The sequence below is a fragment of the Diorhabda carinulata genome, chromosome 7 (genome assembly GCF_026250575.1).
Source record: "Diorhabda carinulata isolate Delta chromosome 7, icDioCari1.1, whole genome shotgun sequence".
Lineage (NCBI taxonomy): Eukaryota > Metazoa > Arthropoda > Insecta > Coleoptera > Chrysomelidae > Diorhabda > Diorhabda carinulata.
In genome coordinates, this window is record NC_079466.1 from 9,853,892 (window position 1) to 9,874,179 (window position 20,288).

Consider the following 20,288-nt stretch of genomic DNA (forward strand, 5'->3'; position numbering starts at 1 on the left):
GAGGTGAATTGTAATTTTAGCCTCCTTCCCACAGAGTGGACTTGCTAGTTTCTGCTAGACCTAATTTCATTGGGTACTTCTTTAGACAGCAGTGCTCAATGAGGAAGCCAGTTGTAAAGTGGGGACTAATTTTTTTAGATCTATATACTTTTTGCATTATTTGTGAACATCTAATGATGAATGCGAGATATCTTGATATATGTAATAAGCACTGATTCTAGAATAGTTTCTCTTAAGGTAAGGTTCGGTGATATGATGATGCCAATGATAAGTACATTGTAAGAAGTTCCTGAAGCATATTATACACCTCTCAGAGCACCTTCCCTTGAGAGATCTATGAAGGAGGCAAATAAGATGTTTATTAGGGATTACATTGTCCTGCAATCTTAAGGTTTATTATGCATGGGAGCATCTTTCAATATCTACCGTTCAGTTCCAGACTTCTAATGAAAATTCACTACAACCCTTACGATGCATACTAGCACTGGATGAACTTAATTATCTTCTTTTCCCCCACATGATTTATAGTCGTCAGTTTCTGTTAGACTTAAACTCATCCAAAGCTTCTTAATGGGCGGTGCCTTCTAAAGAAGTTAGTGAGGAGGTTTAGTTTGGTTTTACTAAGGTCTAAATACTTTTTGGATATAGAGGATGTTTTGGAGGAACTTTCGAAACTTTTTTAATAGGAACATTATGTAATATTTCTTTTTTACTGGTGAAATACTTGAATCATTTGCAATTACTTCGTTTGGAAATACCACTGAACATTGACTTTAATTGGAAGCACTTTAAAATCTTTCCAAAATGGCTTGTAATACCCCATAACTGGATACCCTATGTCCCGATGAACTTAAGCATTATTTGTTATAATGACACTTTATTGCTTATAGATAACTGGGATCTTCTTCTGAAAATGATGTCTGGTTTAAATTTTTGAATGATTGGGCATGCCTTAACATAAATTTTGCAATTTACCGCACATCTCTAGCACTCATAATAGCGCTTATGTAAATTTTTAAAAGCATCCAAACCAAGTTGTTTAGTTTTAGCATCGTATCGCGTCGTATTAGTTGTATTTTTTGTTAGGATGTCGAAGCCTGGGTTGAAAAAGGTTATAAGGTTATAAATATTGTATTTTATCAAAATACCAACATCACTATTACTGCAAAAAATAAAGTATTTTTAAGTATCCCTAACGGATGAAAATTACAGAAAAAATGGTGTGATGCAATGAATGCAGTAAAAGAAATAATGTTTTATCCAGTACAAGAATCGGTTTTGTTATGAAGATCATAAATAGGTACTTTCATTTTTTAAATAGCATATTCAAAACTTGAAACTTACGATGCAGAGTATCTTGAAGTATTTTTGTAACAACAAGGTGTTACTTGTAATTAGTTATTTTATTGGCTTGGTGTACATATGGAACTAATAATTTTGAAAAATCACGTTAACCATGGAGCAAATTTGACCCATATAGTATTTTTTAAAGTAAAAAATGAAATCGGTCTTATTTTCATGATGAAATTGTTAAAATATGGTAGACATATTCTTTTTTCATAAAAACTACATTTTTCATGCAAGTTTGTTGACATCTTTTGCTTGTTATTTGGCATTAACTAAATTTAATTAATAAAATCTATTACAACATTGAGAAAACTTCCCTATCTCATTTTAATTATATTGTGATAAAAATCAGATATTTTTTCACTTAAACACCATAAATATAACTAAATCGAACTCGAATTGCTCCAAATTAAATGTAATATATGTTTAATCTTACTTTTGTGCCTGTTTATCTGGTTCATCCCGCGGATTTTAAGGCGTAAAATTTTTATTTGCAGCAAATTAAGTAGCCATTGCAAAGAAACCACTTTGGGTAAAGTTGTCTGAAGAACCACGAAAAAACCCCGCTCCATTTTTATCAACAAATCAACCCTTTGTCTTGAAAATAGCATTTTAGCCTGTAGCGTATTTGGAGAGGATCTCGAGCGGTATGAAATATATCCAGACTTCTAAAATTTGCCAATTTGTTAATACTAATCCTATCTACTTGAAATAGACATACTTATTTTAAATTTTTCAAGCCCATTGTAGACCATTGTAGTTTTCTCTTTGCAAATATATGCTTTTGCAATTCAATGTACGATCTAGATGTATGCCAATACATTTAACTGTATTTGTTTGAATTTTACAGGAGGATAATTTTCTTTTCTATTTGTGAATGTCTTATGAACTTATTTACCATTTATTAGCTATATACTACAATTGAAGTGTAGGAACTAATACACTTCCTTTGCCTGCTTGAATTGGTTGTGCATGCATCTTGTTGTTCAATTAAAGTGCCTGTTCTTCAAGTAAGATTTTAGTACTTCAAACATGTCATTTTTTGAGTTTAGATAGTAGTCCCAAATGTCAGACCTCATCGAAGGATGGAGATATGGAGATCTCAATATTTTAGCCTCGTATATTCTTCGATGGTTGTGAGTATATATGTGGTGACTGCACAGGCTTCAGAGTGTTTGGTTCTGGTACACTCCCATTCCAGTTCCATCTACTCTTTTTGATCATCCGTATACTATTTAATGTCATTTCTGTTCATTTCTTGTAGGGTGTTTTGGTACCGCTTTCACGTTTTATTATTGAGGGGAAGTTTTTCTCAAAGCTAAACTTTTTTGAGTGACGTCCTGAGGCATGTCCCAGGGTTCGTCATTATTTAGGAACGGCTTTTCTTTAATGTTTCCGTCTCTGAAAATTCTAAGTGATGTTATTTCTACCACGCTCTCCAGAACTATGTGGAGAGGTGGAAGATTTATAATCACTTCTAGTGCGGCTGTTGGGCAAGATTTCATGGCCCCGAATGCACATAAGCAAGCTAATGTTTGTATTCAGATTAGTTCTAGTACTCCAAACCACTCATATGTGATAATTGGTCTTATAATTGCCGTGTACATCCACCGTATGATCTTTGGGTTATAACCCCCATTGCATAGATTGAAATGGTGTGTACTTCTTCCGTCCTTTTGGTGTGAATGTTACTATGGCCCTCTCCATGGTTCTGGTACGTAACCCAGCTCTAGACTGCTATCTACTGAGGCGGATCAAGTATGGCAAGATATCTTCCTTTCTCCTTTGTAGAAGGGTTGGAAAGATTCGAGTCCAGTCTACTCCTAGTGACTTGAACGGTTGACAGGTGTTTGAAGCACATGTTGTTCGTTCACTGCTGTATACTTGTTTTGCAATTGCTGCAGTTTCTCTCGTAATTTTGCTATATTCTGTCCTTTTGTGTACTGAGGCTGGATTGCCGCTTTCTGGAAAGTGAGTCTTCAACAAGAGCTGTGCTGTGTCCTTCTCACTCTCCGTGAAGCTGCCATCTGGTTTCCTCAATGCCATGGTTGTATTGACTTTGCCCTTCGCCAAGACTTTGTGAAGTCTTGAAGCCGCAGGTGTAGAGTCAATTTCCTCGCAGAATTTTTTGAAGCTTTGTCGCTTTGCTTTTCTGTGTAACTCTGCCAATCTCCGGAACTGAGGCATGTACTCTGAGATTCTGATATCTTGCTCCAGACTCATATGGTATCTAACCTTACTGGTTTTGATACGCCCTAGATTATAGTGTAGATTGGTTTAGTAGGTTTCCCAGTCGGTTTTTCTTGGATTCCTACTGATTTCTGGCTCAGTGGAATCTATCCCTGATCCGAACATGATTATTCTATGATCAGAGAGAGAGACGGCTCATCGATACCTTACAGTTTTTTACTCAACGTTAAGTCAAATTACATAACATTACAATAACAACAAATTAGTTTCAAACGACAATCAGATATTTATGCATTGATATAACAAATGTTGATACATAAGGTAAAGTATCATTAATGTAATTAAATTAAAACCTGTGCTGTACTGAAAAAATCGAACTATCTATCTTTCTAGCTCTGAAAGAAAAAATTAAACCTTTCATCATTCCTGGGTTCTTGTCAATTTTGTGTGTTTATATGAATTGAACATATATCACAAATATCTTATTTGGGTATGAGTTATTGGATTTTTTGGTTACAAAATAAATAAATAAGATATATTACTAAATAAATAATATGGGTAGCAAATTCACTACCCATTCTTATACACAAAAGTAATATTTGTAATTATCATTTTATCTTGTAGAAAATGCTCAATTCGATAATAAATATCAAGAAAGTATTGATATAAATGTTAAAGAAGAGAAAGATCTCGAAGCCCAGGATCAAAGTAATCAAAACAGTAAGTTCAACTTTAAATCAAACATAATGCATATTTATTCTAAATTTTGAAATTGTAATGGATGAAAACTCCTCATCAGTGACTAGAACTCGTCCTCTCGAGCAGTGATCATAAAAAACCATCACTATAGTAGAATTTAAACAAATTCCATGTATTGTCACTAAGGAGGGAAAAAATAGAGGAAGAGAATCTTCAACATTTCCCCGTCCCATTTCAGTTGGCCCAAAAAAATTACGAATTACTGTTTTTTCAGCTATTAAAAGCCGGCAAATTGTTTCGTTTTGAGCACTTTATATTTTCTATAAACATTTTAGATACTTTTACAGGAGTTACAAGTCTTAACATATGTTATAATTACAAACCAAAAAAAAAACAAAAACCAAATGTAATCAGAAAAGCTTAAATATTAAACATATTTTTTAAAAGTTACCATTGCGTAACATCCCCTTTATTTTCAATAACAGTCGTAATTCTTTGAGGCATGGGATTAAATTCTGGCAGTATTCGGGAGTAAAATCATCATGTTTCTATTGGTGATAAATCTGCACTACTTGAAACCCACTATAAAAGTGAAATATTGTTGTCTGAGAACCATTTTAAGGTCTTTGCTGCTCCAACTTGCTGAAAAATAAAGGCTTTCCCAGCGGTTAAAGTTACTTCTCTTGTTGGCAACAATGATTCTTCTAAAATATCCAGGTACTTTTCAGTATTGACAATTCCGTTTATGAAATGCAGTTTTCCCACTCCTTTTGCAGATATCGAGCCCCACACCATCACAGAAGCCGGAAATTTCACTTTCCGCTTCAAACAATTTGGATGAAAAGCTTCATTTTTTTGTCGAATATCTCTACTTCGATCGTCACCCACGCAAACTTCAAAACGGACTCATCACTCCAATGTATACAGCTCCACTGTTCAAAATTCCAATTTTTATACTCTTTGGCCCATTTAAATCTATTTTTCTTTTGGATTTGAGTCAATAATGGCTTTTCCTTGGCCTATGTTAAGAAAATTTAAATTTAGCAAAAAATATGCCTTAAATTAAGGTGTTACAAAATTCACCTTGTATGTCCGAAATCCTAATTTTTGAGCCTCTCTGTGACATGTGGATCTTGAAACCCGCCTACCTACTGCATTTCTCCAAAGTACACTTAGTTGACCATAGTTAACACGTCTGTTTCGTTGAATTATTCTTTTTAACGCTCGTTTATTTTTGTCTGACAATTTCGATTTTCTTACGTACCGGCGATTAGGGACAATCGAACCATTTGCCTTATACAAGCGAACTATATTTCGAACATTGTATTTTGAAATATTTACAACTTTCGCGATTTCTGAGTTCTTTTTTCCATATTTGAATAAGTTTATTATGATTTATTGAATTTTTTCATCAATAACTTTTCCTCTACCCATTTTAACTTATTACTTATTATATTTCACCTTATTACTTCAAAAATCTGTCACTCAAAAAAAAACATTTTATGAAAATATGACTTACACAGCCGAATTTTCGACTTAATAAAACTTTGAACACAATTTTGGAAACAATGAACCCTAGTATATGCATAAAAATTATCAACAAGACCTATCCATTTCCATCATATTAAATATCATTCAAAATATTTGACAATATTCATCCAAACCCTATTTTAGACGAATAACTAAAAGTTAAAAACATTTTTCTAACAGCCACTTTTTGGCATTTTAAAATAAAGTTTAATAATTTCTAAGTGGGCCAACTTAAAAGGGACGGGGCGTGTATATATATATATATATATATATATATATATATATATATATATATTTCTTATTGGGAACGTGGCAAGGAAACACCAATATATATTATATATACACAATCACGCGTGAACGGTTATTGTCAGAAGGTTTTTTATGAAAGAAAAAATTTAAAAATGGCGCGGAATCTACATTAGCGCTTTGGAAAATATAAACTTTTTTAATTAACATTATCATTATATTTGTCATAGAATTGACGGAATGCAAAAATCCTTAAATAGGATATAAAAAAACTGAGTTTAGTTTAAAATAAATGCTTCGATGGGATTTATTTTATTCATAAAAAATACATGTAAAATAATTGATTCATTATTTCCCACAAAAAAGATGTAAAACTAAATTTCTTAGTGTACATCACGGTTAGTTTAGACAAATTACGCCTAATATTAAAAGCTCAATTTAATATGGACTTTTGGTAAGTTTGGATAGACTAACATAACAAGTAATATACTAGTTATCTTTAATTTACAGTTAAAGTTTTGCTTTTGACAATGCCAGCAATTAGGTGTACAAACTTGAGTCGTAGAACTCGAAATGCTGCGATTCAAAGATATACAGAGTAAGTTAAATTGACGAGCAACGCGAAGCGCGGAATGAAATTGAACGGAATCGATGGAGTCGAAATCAACAACATATAGTAGCGGAGCCTAAGCGGGGATTTTTGAAGTGACTCGAGCGTGTCAGAAAATTATATAGGGAGAATCCTTGCATCCTTTAAAGTACCTCTACCAAGTATGAACCCTCCATATGTGGGGTGTGTTGAGGGGAACCCATCTGATTAGTAAAAAAAATCTATTCTTAGAAAAACTCGAGCGCGTCAGTCATTTATAACATTATTTACGCGCATTATATTTCTGGTAATTATTAGATATTAATCTGACGATTAATTCAAGAGGGCTGGCCGTAACGAGCGGTTGAAAAAAAAGTTATTCGAGCGTGTCAGGCATTCAAAGTGTATGTCAACTAAAGCTTAAAAAGTGTCCTATTAAAATATCTGACGATTTGGACATGACACAAACTTATAATATATTTTTGTATATGTTAAAAAAAGGTGATCTTGAGATACTCCAACGCGAGGAGATTTTTATGCAGGAGGATCAAGTTGATGTCATAGTCCTCCTGAATAATAATCTGACAATTATATGGAGGGATATCGCTAGTCTGACCATTTTGAAAGAAATTTAGAAATAATATATCAGTACGTACCCGTATTTACATACAGAAATTGGATAATTTATTAATATAAAATTAAATATAGATCATTACAATTTATAATAAATTACAGATCATTAAAATTTAAAATACATATTTTAGTCTTCATCTCCACTAGACTCATCTTTGAAGTTTGTTTCCACTTCAACTTCCTGGACGCCTTCATCATCTCGGAATTCTGTAACTAAGAATGGTTATGATACATTATAATGTTATATTTATGTTATGATAGTATAATATGGAAAAGAAAACTTACCTGAATCTAAAGTATTTCCTAAAATGTCAGGTGTTATGACGATGTCTTCGTACGCTTCAGGAAGTTGGTTTCCTAGGAACCAAGTTGGCTCCAATTTTCCATCCACATTTCTCCATCCGTATTCTAGTGGTGACATTTCCGTAGGAATACGATTATGAGCGTTTCTCCACAAACAAGCAATATATTTCGTTGGCAAAAAATGTTGTTGCAGCTCCGATAGATAGATGGTGGCAAATTAAAAACATCGTAATTACGCACATTAAGTAAAAAGGGTTGAGACGTATCATTTACTTTGTACGTTTTATTAAATATTTCCATCCTAGCAATATTAACGTCAGCTAGTTTTTTAAACCCGTACAAATGGCTAATTTGCTTTTGATGCTCCTCGAGTCTATCTGGATGTAAGTCTGCGGCGACGTTTTCATTATTGTTACTCATCCCTGCACGATTTAAAACGTGTGAAGATATAATTCGAGTTCGAGCTCCATGATTTCGTGCCCAACGTTGACTGGCAGAAATAGAGTTCGTTAGGTTCACGATTCCCGTGAGCCGACGTGCTGCTTCACCATGGATTGTTTGCTCTAACGTTAAGTCAACTGGGATCCGCGAAAAGGGTTTTTGGGTTCTTCTAATACCAAACGAGCCTTTAGCAATTTCCTCTCGAAGGCCTGGATATGTATTGCTAAAGTAGAAAAACAAACAGACGATTTTTCTAAATCTCCAACTCTTATACTTCTGATAAATAAATGGTAAAGATTTATAAAATCAATGTACATAGCATAAAATTGTGCCGTTTTACCGTGCTTGCCTCGTAAAGTCTCTGCTGTATATTGATCATATAATTGGAGTAGATTTTGTGTATCTGGATGCGTATTTGAGGCGAGCTATCTTGAAGCTGAGAGAAATCAGTGAGATATTCAAATACAAATTCTTCGATAGTCAAATTCGTGTTTTCCAAAAAAGACTGAAACTGAAATTGCTGCAATGATAACGCCATAATAGAATGTAATCTTTTATATCTATAACAATTTTTCCCAGTAATAAAACCTGAAACTGATCCTTCAGCAATTAGATCTGATTCCGTCATGATATTAGTGAGTCCGCATTCTTCAATAAAAGTGCCAACTGCTTCGAAAACGCCATTTCGATGTGAAAAGCCCCCATGTGAATAAAAATGTTATCAAATTTTGGAGATTCTTGAGATTGTATGCAATAAATCGTGCGAGCTATAGCTAAATCATATGTAACCAGAATGTATGGAGCGTTACATTCCTTTGCAACTTCTTGGCACAATTCTAAAGTTTTCAAAACTGTCGAATGATTAGTGGGATACTCGTTTATGGGAGTCAAATACGAAATTTTTTTGGACAGGTGAATTATCAATGTAAATTTTACTATTTTACCCAACCCACATTGGAGTACCACGTAGGGGAAGTCGGGGGAATACCGCGCGCCTAAGGAGAAATGTCCAAAATTTGATTAATATGAAATGAATAAATTTCATTTTTACCACACGTAGACTGAATTATATTAGTTACTTAAGGAACTACCCAAAAACTTATTATTTTTAATATTTGTAATTTGACTAATAAATTTATGAGGTGGTAGTAAAGCGCGGTATTCCCCCGCATAAAGGGTAATGCCGCGCATGCTATGGGTAATACCGCACATGTATATCTAATATGCCTAATGAATAAAAAAAAACTGTAAGAAGCCTAAGTCATTATATTTGGAAATGTTTTATTGTTCGATATAACATATAAACGAAAAATCCGACCAAAATTCTTAACAGCAGTATTTTAAGATTAAAAAAAATACATAAGTACCTAACCAAAGTATTTAATTGTCAACAATGAAATATGGTTTGTTATTTATTGAAGTTCCGTTTTTTTGCTTCTGCAGCACACATATTGCAAGGATATCCATCAACTGTACTCCATCCACTACACTCAGAATGTGACCAATTTGAACAGAAAGTACAACAATACCATAATTCATGATTCTGTCCAAATTCTCCGCAAACCAAGCAAACGTCATTATTTTGAGAGTCTACATCGTCTAGTTCATCATCATCGCATAACTGTCTTTCGTCATAACTACTTTCAGAATCAGAGTCTTCTACTATTTTTCGCGATAATTTTTTTTATTTGCTGTCTTATTAATAAATTTTTCCTTTCTATTTCTCTTTTTGTCTTCTGTAAGTTTCTACTTATCTTTTTTTTCTTGTAAAAATCTCCGAATGTTGTTTTTTGTAGGATTTGGCTACAGTTTTCTTCTCAGTCATTACTGGCAGCGTTACTATTTTCTCTATAAGATTCAGTGATTTATTGAGAGATGAGTTTTCTTTAAAAATCTGAGTAGGTTTATTTTCTTTTTGAGGTGGAGTGATTTCATTTTTAGCTTGCGTAGCAGCACTAGGTTCTTGCTGGATATTAAAATGAACTTCTCTTACTGTATTATTCTGTTTCGAAGTTCCAGGTTGTTCTATATTTTCTTGGTTCGATTGATCCATTTCGTTAGTGGTAGTTTCACTAATGTCAATTGAGATTCGGATATTAGTGGCGTCTGTGTGATCTAATGTAAAAAATGTCTTCATCTGAAAATTTGTCAGGGTCCAGGGGCCATATTCCAGCAGCCCTGAATCCAGAAATTCCTTTTTTCATTGAAGCTGCTTTTAGATATGCTTTATTGAACTGGCTAGTTCAAAATGCGTTATTTTTTCGTAAGCACGATTTTTAAGATATAAATCACATTCACGATTAAAAGCCGCTTTGAGAGGTCCGAAGAAAGTTAGGTCGAGCGTTTGAAGTTTATGTGATGTCTGCGGAGAAATCGATACCATCACGATTCCATTAGCTCGGCAATATTCATATATGGTTAGTGAAATATGGCTCCCGTGATTATCCAGCACAAGCAACACCGGATCATCGGTTGTTGCCTTAACAAACTGATTGAAATGTACGATCCAGTCAAAAAATAATTCTTCGTTGATCCATCCGTTTTTGGAGCAACCATATATAGCAGCTTTGGCCCATCTTTCTTCAATGTATGAACCATACGCGCCCTAGGAAATATAAACATCGGTGGCACGAATTGTCCTGGTGCACTTACTGAACAAACTGCAGTGACATTTTTCCCCTTTCCCAAGATGTTATCGAGCCAACTTGTTTTTGACCCTTTGCAGCCAATATTTTTCCAGGAGTTTGCACAGTCGATATTCCTGCTTCATCAACATTGTAAATACTGTTGGCTGTAATTTGTACTTTTCCATAACATCTTCTAAGTTCTTGAAAAACCGGTCTGCTTCAGGTTTGTTGAAGGCAGGTTTTGACTTGCACCTTCTGGTTTTCGAAGGCTTATCTGGGGATTACGCTTTAAAAATAGATCGACCCAATCTTCACCAGCCAACTTCTTTTCGTTATCGAATCTTTCCTTTCTTTGTTTTTTTACTGCAAAATCATAGGCCACAGAACTAAGTCTTAAACGAGTTATCCCGTAGAAAACATTGACTAATTTAATAATGTGTAAAGCAAGGGCTTGCTTCTCTTCCTTAGTGAACACTGGACGTCTTCCCAACTCAGAATTTATCAAATTGTTAGCTTTTTTTCTATCCCTTAAAGTAGATTCCGGTATACCGAATGCTCTACCAACTTCCCTCACTGCTCTTCCGGCTTCTATTGCATTCATAGCCATTCTCAACTGCTCCTCATTCCACTGACCCCTTGTTGTTTTTCTTTTATGTCCTTGGCATTTTGTCTATAATAAAAAAAACTCTTACCAAAGAAAATCCATATGGGGTAATTCCGCGCAGCGTGCCATTCCCCAAAATAAATGCGCGGTATTCCCCCAAAGCACGCCTTCGAATAAAAAACAGTTTTTTTGGCAAAGGGTAAAATACTACTGAACTATTCATAGTCAAGATGAAACAGTATATATTAAGCAACAATTCAAAACAAAAACGATACTAACAGCATACAATACAACAAACTCACCTCTACTTGAAGATCACAACAAATTACATAAACATAACCTAAAACGCACAGACCTTACTTACGTTCTGCAATACACTGAAATTCTAACGAAACTTTCGGCGAATGTTTGTTTCTTATGGAAGAACATATGCAATGTTGCCAAGTCGTTAAGATTTTTATAGATTCTGATTAACCTGGATGTGCGTTATTCCCCCGACTTCCCCTACATTGAGCTTATGCGACAACATCCACATAATATCTAATTGTTTAGCTGTAATTAAATTTGCAGGATCTTTGTTGAGTACGGAAATGTCAAGCTCATTCCAAGTTGCTATTTTTAATATTTTTGTAAATGGGCTCATCTCAAAAGTTACTTCTTCAAAGGCTCGGCTTTTCCGGTTTTTCGGTGTTAGAATCGTAGATTCTGATGTATTGCTGCATACAGTTTGATTAGAAGCTAGATTTTCAACTTCATTAGCAGCTGAAGAGATTGAAGGCATTGTATCTGCATTTGGAGCAATGTTTTGAAAAATTATCCCCACTGTATCGTGAAGAGTATCTTTTCCATTTAGCGTTTCGACGAAGCGATCAAAGTTATCGAAGCCAACTGCCGTATTTAAGTCCGGACGACGTAAAAGTTGAATATTTTTTTGCTATTATACAAGCTTTTGACTGCTAAACTTAAACTTGTATGTTTGGAAGTTTTGATTTTATGGTTTGAAGCAACGTAGATCATATCTTGTCCAATAGAAAAAATTGCAAGATCGTTATTTGTTTTTCTTATTTTATGTTTTTGCCACGATAGATGCGAAACATCGCCCATAACAAATGTTTCCAAAAAGTAGGTTAAAAGTTCTGACACATAATCTAATTCACCTTTAATTAAATCTTCGGCAGTGCAATCATCAGGCAATTTTGTTGTACAATTTTGAATTTAAATAAATCACTATATGCCACAATATCAGCTGAAATCGGAGCAAGAAACTTCATATATATATATATATATATATATATATATATATATATATATATATATATATATATATATATATATCGTAGGTTAGGTATATATATCGTAGGTCAATAGACAAGTTGGGATTTTAGCTAATATCCCAGAATAATAGGCAGTTGGCGCGCCACGCATGCCTATTCTCCTGGAGTATTAGCTAAATGCCGGACGATACATTATTTCCAAGCGTTTGTCTATCTGGGACTTTAGCTAAAATTCGGATAATAGAATATCTATTGAAAAAGGCCAAGCGTTTATCTGCTGCCTATACTTCTAGCGAAAAGGCCAATACCGAAGCCAATTTCAATGTTTGTTTTTATTTTCTCTCTATATCTCATTGTCTCCAGATTCATTAGTCGTGCTGCCGCTTCTGTCGAACATACAGTCTTGTCCGGTTTTGTATATTCATTGTTGATCGTGAAAATTTTGAAAAGAAGCTAAAAGAATTGTTTAATAGTCAGAAAGGTAATCGCGGTATATGGGATAAAGAACAGTTAGACAAAGTAGAGCAAATTTTACTCGCTGGTTCTCCAGACAGAGAAGCTGGACCCAAAGCTTACAATACTTACTATCATTATGTGAATAGCTATGAACTATTGCTAATCGAAAATGAATGTCACGTAATCGTAAAAAGAAAAAAAAAACAAACAGATGCTGTTATTTACTATGTACCTGTAGAAGATTATTATGAGAAAATTTTAGAAGCTTATGCTCAGACTGATTATGGAGGACGAGATAAGATGGCGTACCATTTAAAAACTAAATATAGAATATCGATTGCTGCACTCAAAATTTTTTCTGGTTATTATGAAATTTGTAATAAAAAGAAGTCAACGTTAAGGAAAGGTGTAGTGCTTCAGCCGATTTTGTCGCAGGGATTGAATAGTGAAATTTTTCACCTTCGGAGCGTCTGCTATACTGCACAGTGACAATGGACGAGAGTTTACTGCTGCTGTCATACTGAAGTTGAGAAGAATTTGGCCTCAATGTAAGATTATCCATGGTTGACTACGACTTCTTCAGAGTCAAGGTAGTGTTGAAAGGGCAAATGTTGACGTTAAAAGTATGTTTTAATATGATAGAAAAAAATACAAAAAATTGGTCCCAAGGTCTTTACCTGTAAGCGTCTTAAACAATCTAGAAATAGAAGAAGATTTAGAACAAGTTATTTCACAATTGAACAATACTTGCATGGAAGAAACGGCAGAAGCAGTGAAAAATTTGGATAGTGGTATGTCAAGAAATAAATTTGAGTTTGAAACAAGAACCCGTGTATCAAACGCTGGAAATTACTTTAAGGCAATCAAACGATGGTACGCCTTAGAAACACTAAGGTAATTTAAAGAAAAGAAAGACTCAAGAGGTGCTTATGAGGCAGATCAGATGGTGATAAATACGGTGACTTGTGGTGTTTCGAATCCGAACTGAATATTGATGATGCTGTTTACTGTAATAGTTGTAACATGAAAATGCACGACAAGTGTGTAGAGTTAGATTTATCTACGGAAAAAGAGTTGATCTGCTTATTAAGCCTTCGGGGAAAAAAGCTCTTTGACAACCAGAATGTTTTGAAAGACAGAAGAAAGCAGCTGAAAAAATGAAAAACTTTTCGGAAGAAAAGTTTCCAACTCTGTCCATTGGTGATTATATAACATTATTAGTTCCAACAGTCGATCGAGGACAGCTTGATTTACCTTCAATTTTCGGCGCAATTATTAACACGCGGCATGGTATTTATCAGGTCGGGACGAAAGATGGAATAATCAACGGTTGGTTTCCTCGGAGCGATATAAGGAAAGCAGGTGCTGGTTTATTGGATATAAGCGATGTCGATAAACGAAAATTAATATCATTACGAGAAGCATCTTCCATGCAGTAAGTCTCAGGAGGACAAGGGTTTAAAAAATGTGGATACAAGCCCGCAAATAAACAATGTGGAACAAACCGGTGTTCTTGTTTTAAAAATAAAATAAAATGTAAATCAAGATGTATGTCACCAAGTTTTTTGCAATAAATGGTTGACATGCAAAAAATAAATAAATAAGACTTCTTGTATCCTATTTTTTTTATATTATTCTGTAAAATCCAATAATCTGTTATCTGAATTTTAGCTAAAGTCCCAGGAGAATAGACAAACGCTTGGTCATTTTTCGACGAATAATCTATTGTCTAATACTTCGGGAGAATAGGCATGCGTGGCACCCCATATCCTGGGATATTAGCTAAAATCCCAACTTGTGTATTGACCTACGATAAGTATATATATATATATATATATATATATATATATATATATATATATATATATATATACTTAACTTTTAATTAACTGGAACTCTGACATAAATTCTATCAACAACTTCAATTACAAGACTGATATTTTTTATTTCAATCGTGAATTAAATAATCTTTTAGTAAACGAAAACTAAGCAATTCTACAATAAAATAAGTTCTTAATCAGCACAATATACTGTCCATTTAACGGTAATGGCGTAGGTGACACCTCCCCCTTTAGAAGGAAGCTTCTCCTGGTAGCTGGATCCCATCTTCTGTTGCCTGCGGGTGATTCTTACTTGTCCTTCCTGAATGTTTCCACTTATACAAAATCCACAAGAAGGCCAATATCAATGCTATATAAAGAAGAATAGTTCAAATAGTGGGAATGTGAAAATTAGTGTTTCCCGTGAATATTGGCGTTACCAGTTGATTTGGAATATCCTTTAATTTTAACCCTTTTAAATCAATCTTCATTGGAAAAACGTGTAATGGATTCAATTTCATATTTAATTCATTTATTACAAAAGGTTGTCCAAACGTTTTTTGTTGAAAATATTAACTCTTGGTTACTAAATATAATTTCAATGTGATTCTTAATTATTTAAATTTTTGTATATTGACAATATGTAGAATTTCCTGCTAGCAATATGTTTTCTTCGCATCCATAATTATTGTCTTGCAAATGGTTAGGACATTGAAAAATATTGCGGCGAGTACAAATGTCATTTAGAGGTTTGATTTAAGTAAAAATTTTGAATTAGGTATTAATGTTCGTATTCTGATTCAATTTCTGTAGGTATAGGTAACATATAAAAAAGATTAAATAAAACATCATAGTTAATGGGTATCGATGAAAAATATTGTATTTGGTTATTTTCTACTTTACAAACTACGTCTATGACGGCTTGGTGGTAATGATGCACTTTTTGCAACTCTACAAATAAATCGTGAGATTTTATAATACTTGGATGTAATGTTCTAAGTTTACAGAAGGTCAAGGAATTTTCAACTGTTTCTAAAATGTCTTGAATTACATTGAATGTGATAAGAAGTTCGTTGAATAACTCTTTCAAATGAAAATCTAGAATATCTCTTATCTCAAATATTTTCGTTTTTAATAATTTTCCATTATACTGAATTGTCTTATTAAAATTATCAATTATTTGGCGACTAACAGAATATTGCATTCTTATTTGATTTTGCAAGTTTTCTTGGTTTTGTTTTCCTCTAATTTTTGATTTAAATTCGAGTATAAAATTTTCATTTTATCTTTATGATTTTGTATATAATTATTAACTACTTGTTGATCAATTTCTATATCGAAAGTTGTGTTACTGTTTATGTGTCCGGTAATTATTTCGTTTGGTTCCAATTTTGTTGCAGATTGAACGCTATTATAAGCTAATAATGCGTAAAGTATTTTATTTTCAATAGTCTCATTTTTAAAATCTTTTTGATTATTCAAAAGTCTGACGTGTTCAATAATCGTAGAGTGGAATCTTTCAGCAATGCCATTCGATTCTGGATGTTGGGAACTTATGAAATGAATTTTAATTTTATGCGTTTCTAATAGTTCTTTTACAACAGAATATTTTAACTCAGTTCCATTGTCCGAAATTATTTGTTCTGGTATACAGTGGTGTGTAAAATATTTAATTAGACTATGAGCTACCTCTATTCCTTGTCTAGATTTTAATTCATACATTTGACCATATTTGGAAAATGAATCTATTATCGTAAGAAATTTACTATTTTCTAAGGTTATCGTGTCTAAATGCAAAATTTGGAAAAGTTTAGTACTGGCAAACTTCACATTCGTTTATATAAGTTTGTATACATGCTCTTTGATTTGGCCAGTAATACAAAGCTGTTAATTGATTTTCAGTTCCATCTAGTCCTCTATAATTAGTCTTACCTTCGTGGTAATTTTGAATTACTACTTTAATTTCATTTAAAGGAACATCTATTAATTTTTTATTACGTTTAACAAAGTCAATTTGAGAATCTTGAAAGTGATTTTGTAGAACGACACTGAATTTTTCATAAATTGGGTCTTCGAAATAAATAAAATATTTAGTTTTTGGTACTATGTATTCTTTCACGAAATTAATGACGTCTTGCTCAAAATTGTTTTTAGATAATTGTACAACAATTCTTTGTTTATTTTCATACAGTTTCATAATAGTAGGTACGGCTGGTTCGAAATTTACTTCTGAAAATATTAATTGATTTTTACCAACATTTATCGCTGAATCTGAAATTGGTATACCAACTACAGGATTTTCCTCATTTGTATGAACAGTTATATCTTCGTCGTCATTCTCATTATTATTACTTTCATTATCTGTTTCAACTATTAGCGATACATTATCGTCGGGAGTTAATGAGAGTTTTTTATTAAATTTGTCCATATAAACTAATAATTTTTTAGAACATTGAGGTTCTTGTAATTCAGTTTCATTGATATTTATTTGAATTCGGGATAAACAATCGCTATTGGTATTTAAAGCACCCTTTTTGTATACGATATCATAATCATATTGGAGTGGTTTATGATCGGTAACTATTGTAAATTTTCTGCCAAAAAGATAGGGGCGGAAGTATTTGGTTGCCCAAACTATGGCAAGAAGTTCTTTCTCGATTACAGAATAGTTGCATTCTGAATCATTTAGGGTTCTGCTGGCGTAAGCCACAGGTAAATCAGAGCCTATTTTGCCTTAACTTAGAACAGTACCTAAAGCATAATTGCTGGCGTCTGTGGTAACATTAAAGGGTTTTGTAAAATCTGGATATTGAAGTATTGGTTCATTCATCAACAGATTTTTACACATTTCAAAGCATTCGACGTAATCTGAATCATTTGATAAATGCATCTTTTTTCAGTCTAATAGTTAATGGTTTAGTTAATTTTAAAAAATCTTTTAAAAATTTTCGGTAATACCCTAGGAGTCCACGGAAGCCTTTTCATTGTTTTGAATTTTTTGGTATTGGAAATTTTTGAATTGCTAAAATTTTATCTGGGTTCGTTTTTACACCTTCTGGCGTGACAATATGTCCCAAATATGCTACTTCTTTTCGCAAGAATTCGCATATATCAATTTGTAATTTAAAATTAGAATCTCTTAATCTATCGAATACTTCTTTTAAATTTGTGATGTGTTCTTGTAAACTGGTACTGAACACAATTATATCATCAAGGTACACCAAACATTTTTCGTTCTGTATACCCATTAGGATATTGTCCATGACCCTTTGAAAGGTTGCAGGAGCTCCTTTCAGACCCATGGGCATGCGCACATATTCATAGTGCCTATTTTCTATATTAAAGGCTGGTTTCGGAATATCCTCCTCAGCCATTTCGATCTGATGGGTAACCAGAAGGGAGATCTAATGTTGTAAAATATTGACAACGTACAAGCTTATCTAGTAACGTTGTAATATCTGGCAATGGATATCGATCTCCAATTGTGATCTCATTCAGTTTTTGATAGTCAACAACGAGTCGAAACTTCGTTTTTTGAGAAGCATCTAGCTTCTTTGGGACCATCCAAATGTTGCTAGACCATGGAGAATTGGATGGTCTAATAATATTATCACTTAAAATTTTTCCTATTTGATTTTGAATTTCCGTTCGGTGAATCTCAGGACACCTGTATGATTTTGAATAAATAGGTATTTCATTAGAAGTTTCAATGTGATGTTTTATTTTACTTGTGAAGGTGAGCTGATTTCCTTCAACGTGAAAAATATCACTATACTCTTGAATTAATTTTAATACAAATTGTTTCTCTTCGGAATTCATATGGTCAGTTCTAACTTTCGAAATATCAAATTTAACATTTTTCCAATAAATTTCGTTAAAATTTGGGTTGAGACTTTGTTCGTATTCATCGAATGTCTCAACACTAATAGAAGGGCTTAAATCTACTCGAAAATTGGATTCTGAAGGATTTAAAATTGTACATAAAGCTATATTATTTTCAACTTTTGTTAAACATTCCGGGATTTCTAATTTCCCAATTCGTGTATATGGTATAATAACATTACCATTTTTTACATTTTCAATATTTAATTTAATTACTTGTTCACAACGTGGAGGCACTACTATTCGTGGATCCAGTTTAATGTCAAAGTAATTCAATTTAATTTGACTGACTATAAGGAGTCATAAGCAAATTATTATTTAAATCGATAATTGCATTAAGTATTTTTTGCAAGATAAACAAATTGTTAACTCAGGTTTTCTGGATACAATTCTTTTTACTAATGAGGCAACATGTACCAGACGAGGAATATTTAATGATGAAAAAAATTATTTGTGGGATTCTGAAAATCCACATGCTATGAGGGAAACACATTTTCAGTACGAGTTTAAGGTTAACATTTGGTGTGGTGAAATATGTGGGAATTTAATAGGTCCTTTTGAACTGCCAACCAATTTAAATGGACCACTTTATTTAAATTTTCTTCAAGAACATTTACACGAATTACTAGAGGATATACCTCTCGATTTAAGACAAAATATGTGGTTTTTGCACAACGGAGCACTACCTCATTATTCTTTACAAGTTCGTCAATACTTAAATGAACAGTTTCCGCATCGATGGATTGGTCGTAAAAGTGAGTTTGCTTGGCCACCAAGAGGCCCTAATGTAAATCCTTTGGATTTTTCAATTTGGTCGCAAATGAAGGCATTAGTTTACTCTTTCTGCGAGTATTCAAAAATACCTGATTTATTAATTGACAACCAAGTTAGACAAACTGTGTTTAGTATCAAATCATTGTTTGCAATATTTATTTTTAATGTGTCAGAAAGAAAAAATAAGTCCTCTTTTGCATAAAATATATCCATATTAAAAAAAAAATCAACATTTTCATTCTGCAATGAAAATGATTTCTTGTTTCATGGACGAAAATAATTGACCAATATAATTTGCAAAGATATTTACAATCTTTTTTTAGATAGAGAAAATGAAGAACTGGAAGAGGATTTATTGGACGTGACAATGGAAGAAATTTTATCTGATGGTGAAAATAAAGGTAATTTTAACAAATTACTCGGTAATAAAGTAATTCCATTTTCTTGTAGTTGCAAATGAATCCCAACAATATACTGCTGAAAGTATTGAGATTGTTGAATATGTTTTTCGCGGGAAGTGGTTAATTAATTTTAAACTGAACATGTAAAAAATTCCTATTCTTAAATACTAAAGTATCTAAAAAATGGTAACTGTCCATTATTTACGTCCATTGTTTTCTTTTTATAAGTAAACTTTGGGGATTGACATTTCAAATTGAGATATAAAATGAAATCTTTTACGTTTGCCTTTTTGTATCAAATATTGCAAAAATATCCACATACCTGTCTTCTACCCTGGGAAAATAATGAAAATCTTTACTAATCTGCTTTTCACATGAATAGTTCAGTCATAAATAGCGATACTAGGATATCGTCATCTTTAATTTCTGTATTCTTCACTGGAAAACTCTCTGGTTTAATGAGGTTTTATTT

At 33.0% G+C, this 20,288-nt stretch overlaps 1 protein-coding gene across 1 annotated transcript in view; it reads left to right on the plus strand.

Annotated features, from left to right (window-relative positions):
- Positions 1-20,288, plus strand: part of LOC130896547 (transcriptional regulator ATRX-like) — an 87,232-nt gene that overhangs the window by 15,259 nt on the left and 51,685 nt on the right. Inside the window, exons 6-7 of the mRNA XM_057804727.1 lie at positions 4,162-4,257; positions 19,739-19,816. Of these exons, the coding sequence (XP_057660710.1) occupies positions 4,162-4,257; positions 19,739-19,816 (174 nt within the window). The remainder of the gene's footprint in view (positions 1-4,161; positions 4,258-19,738; positions 19,817-20,288) is intronic.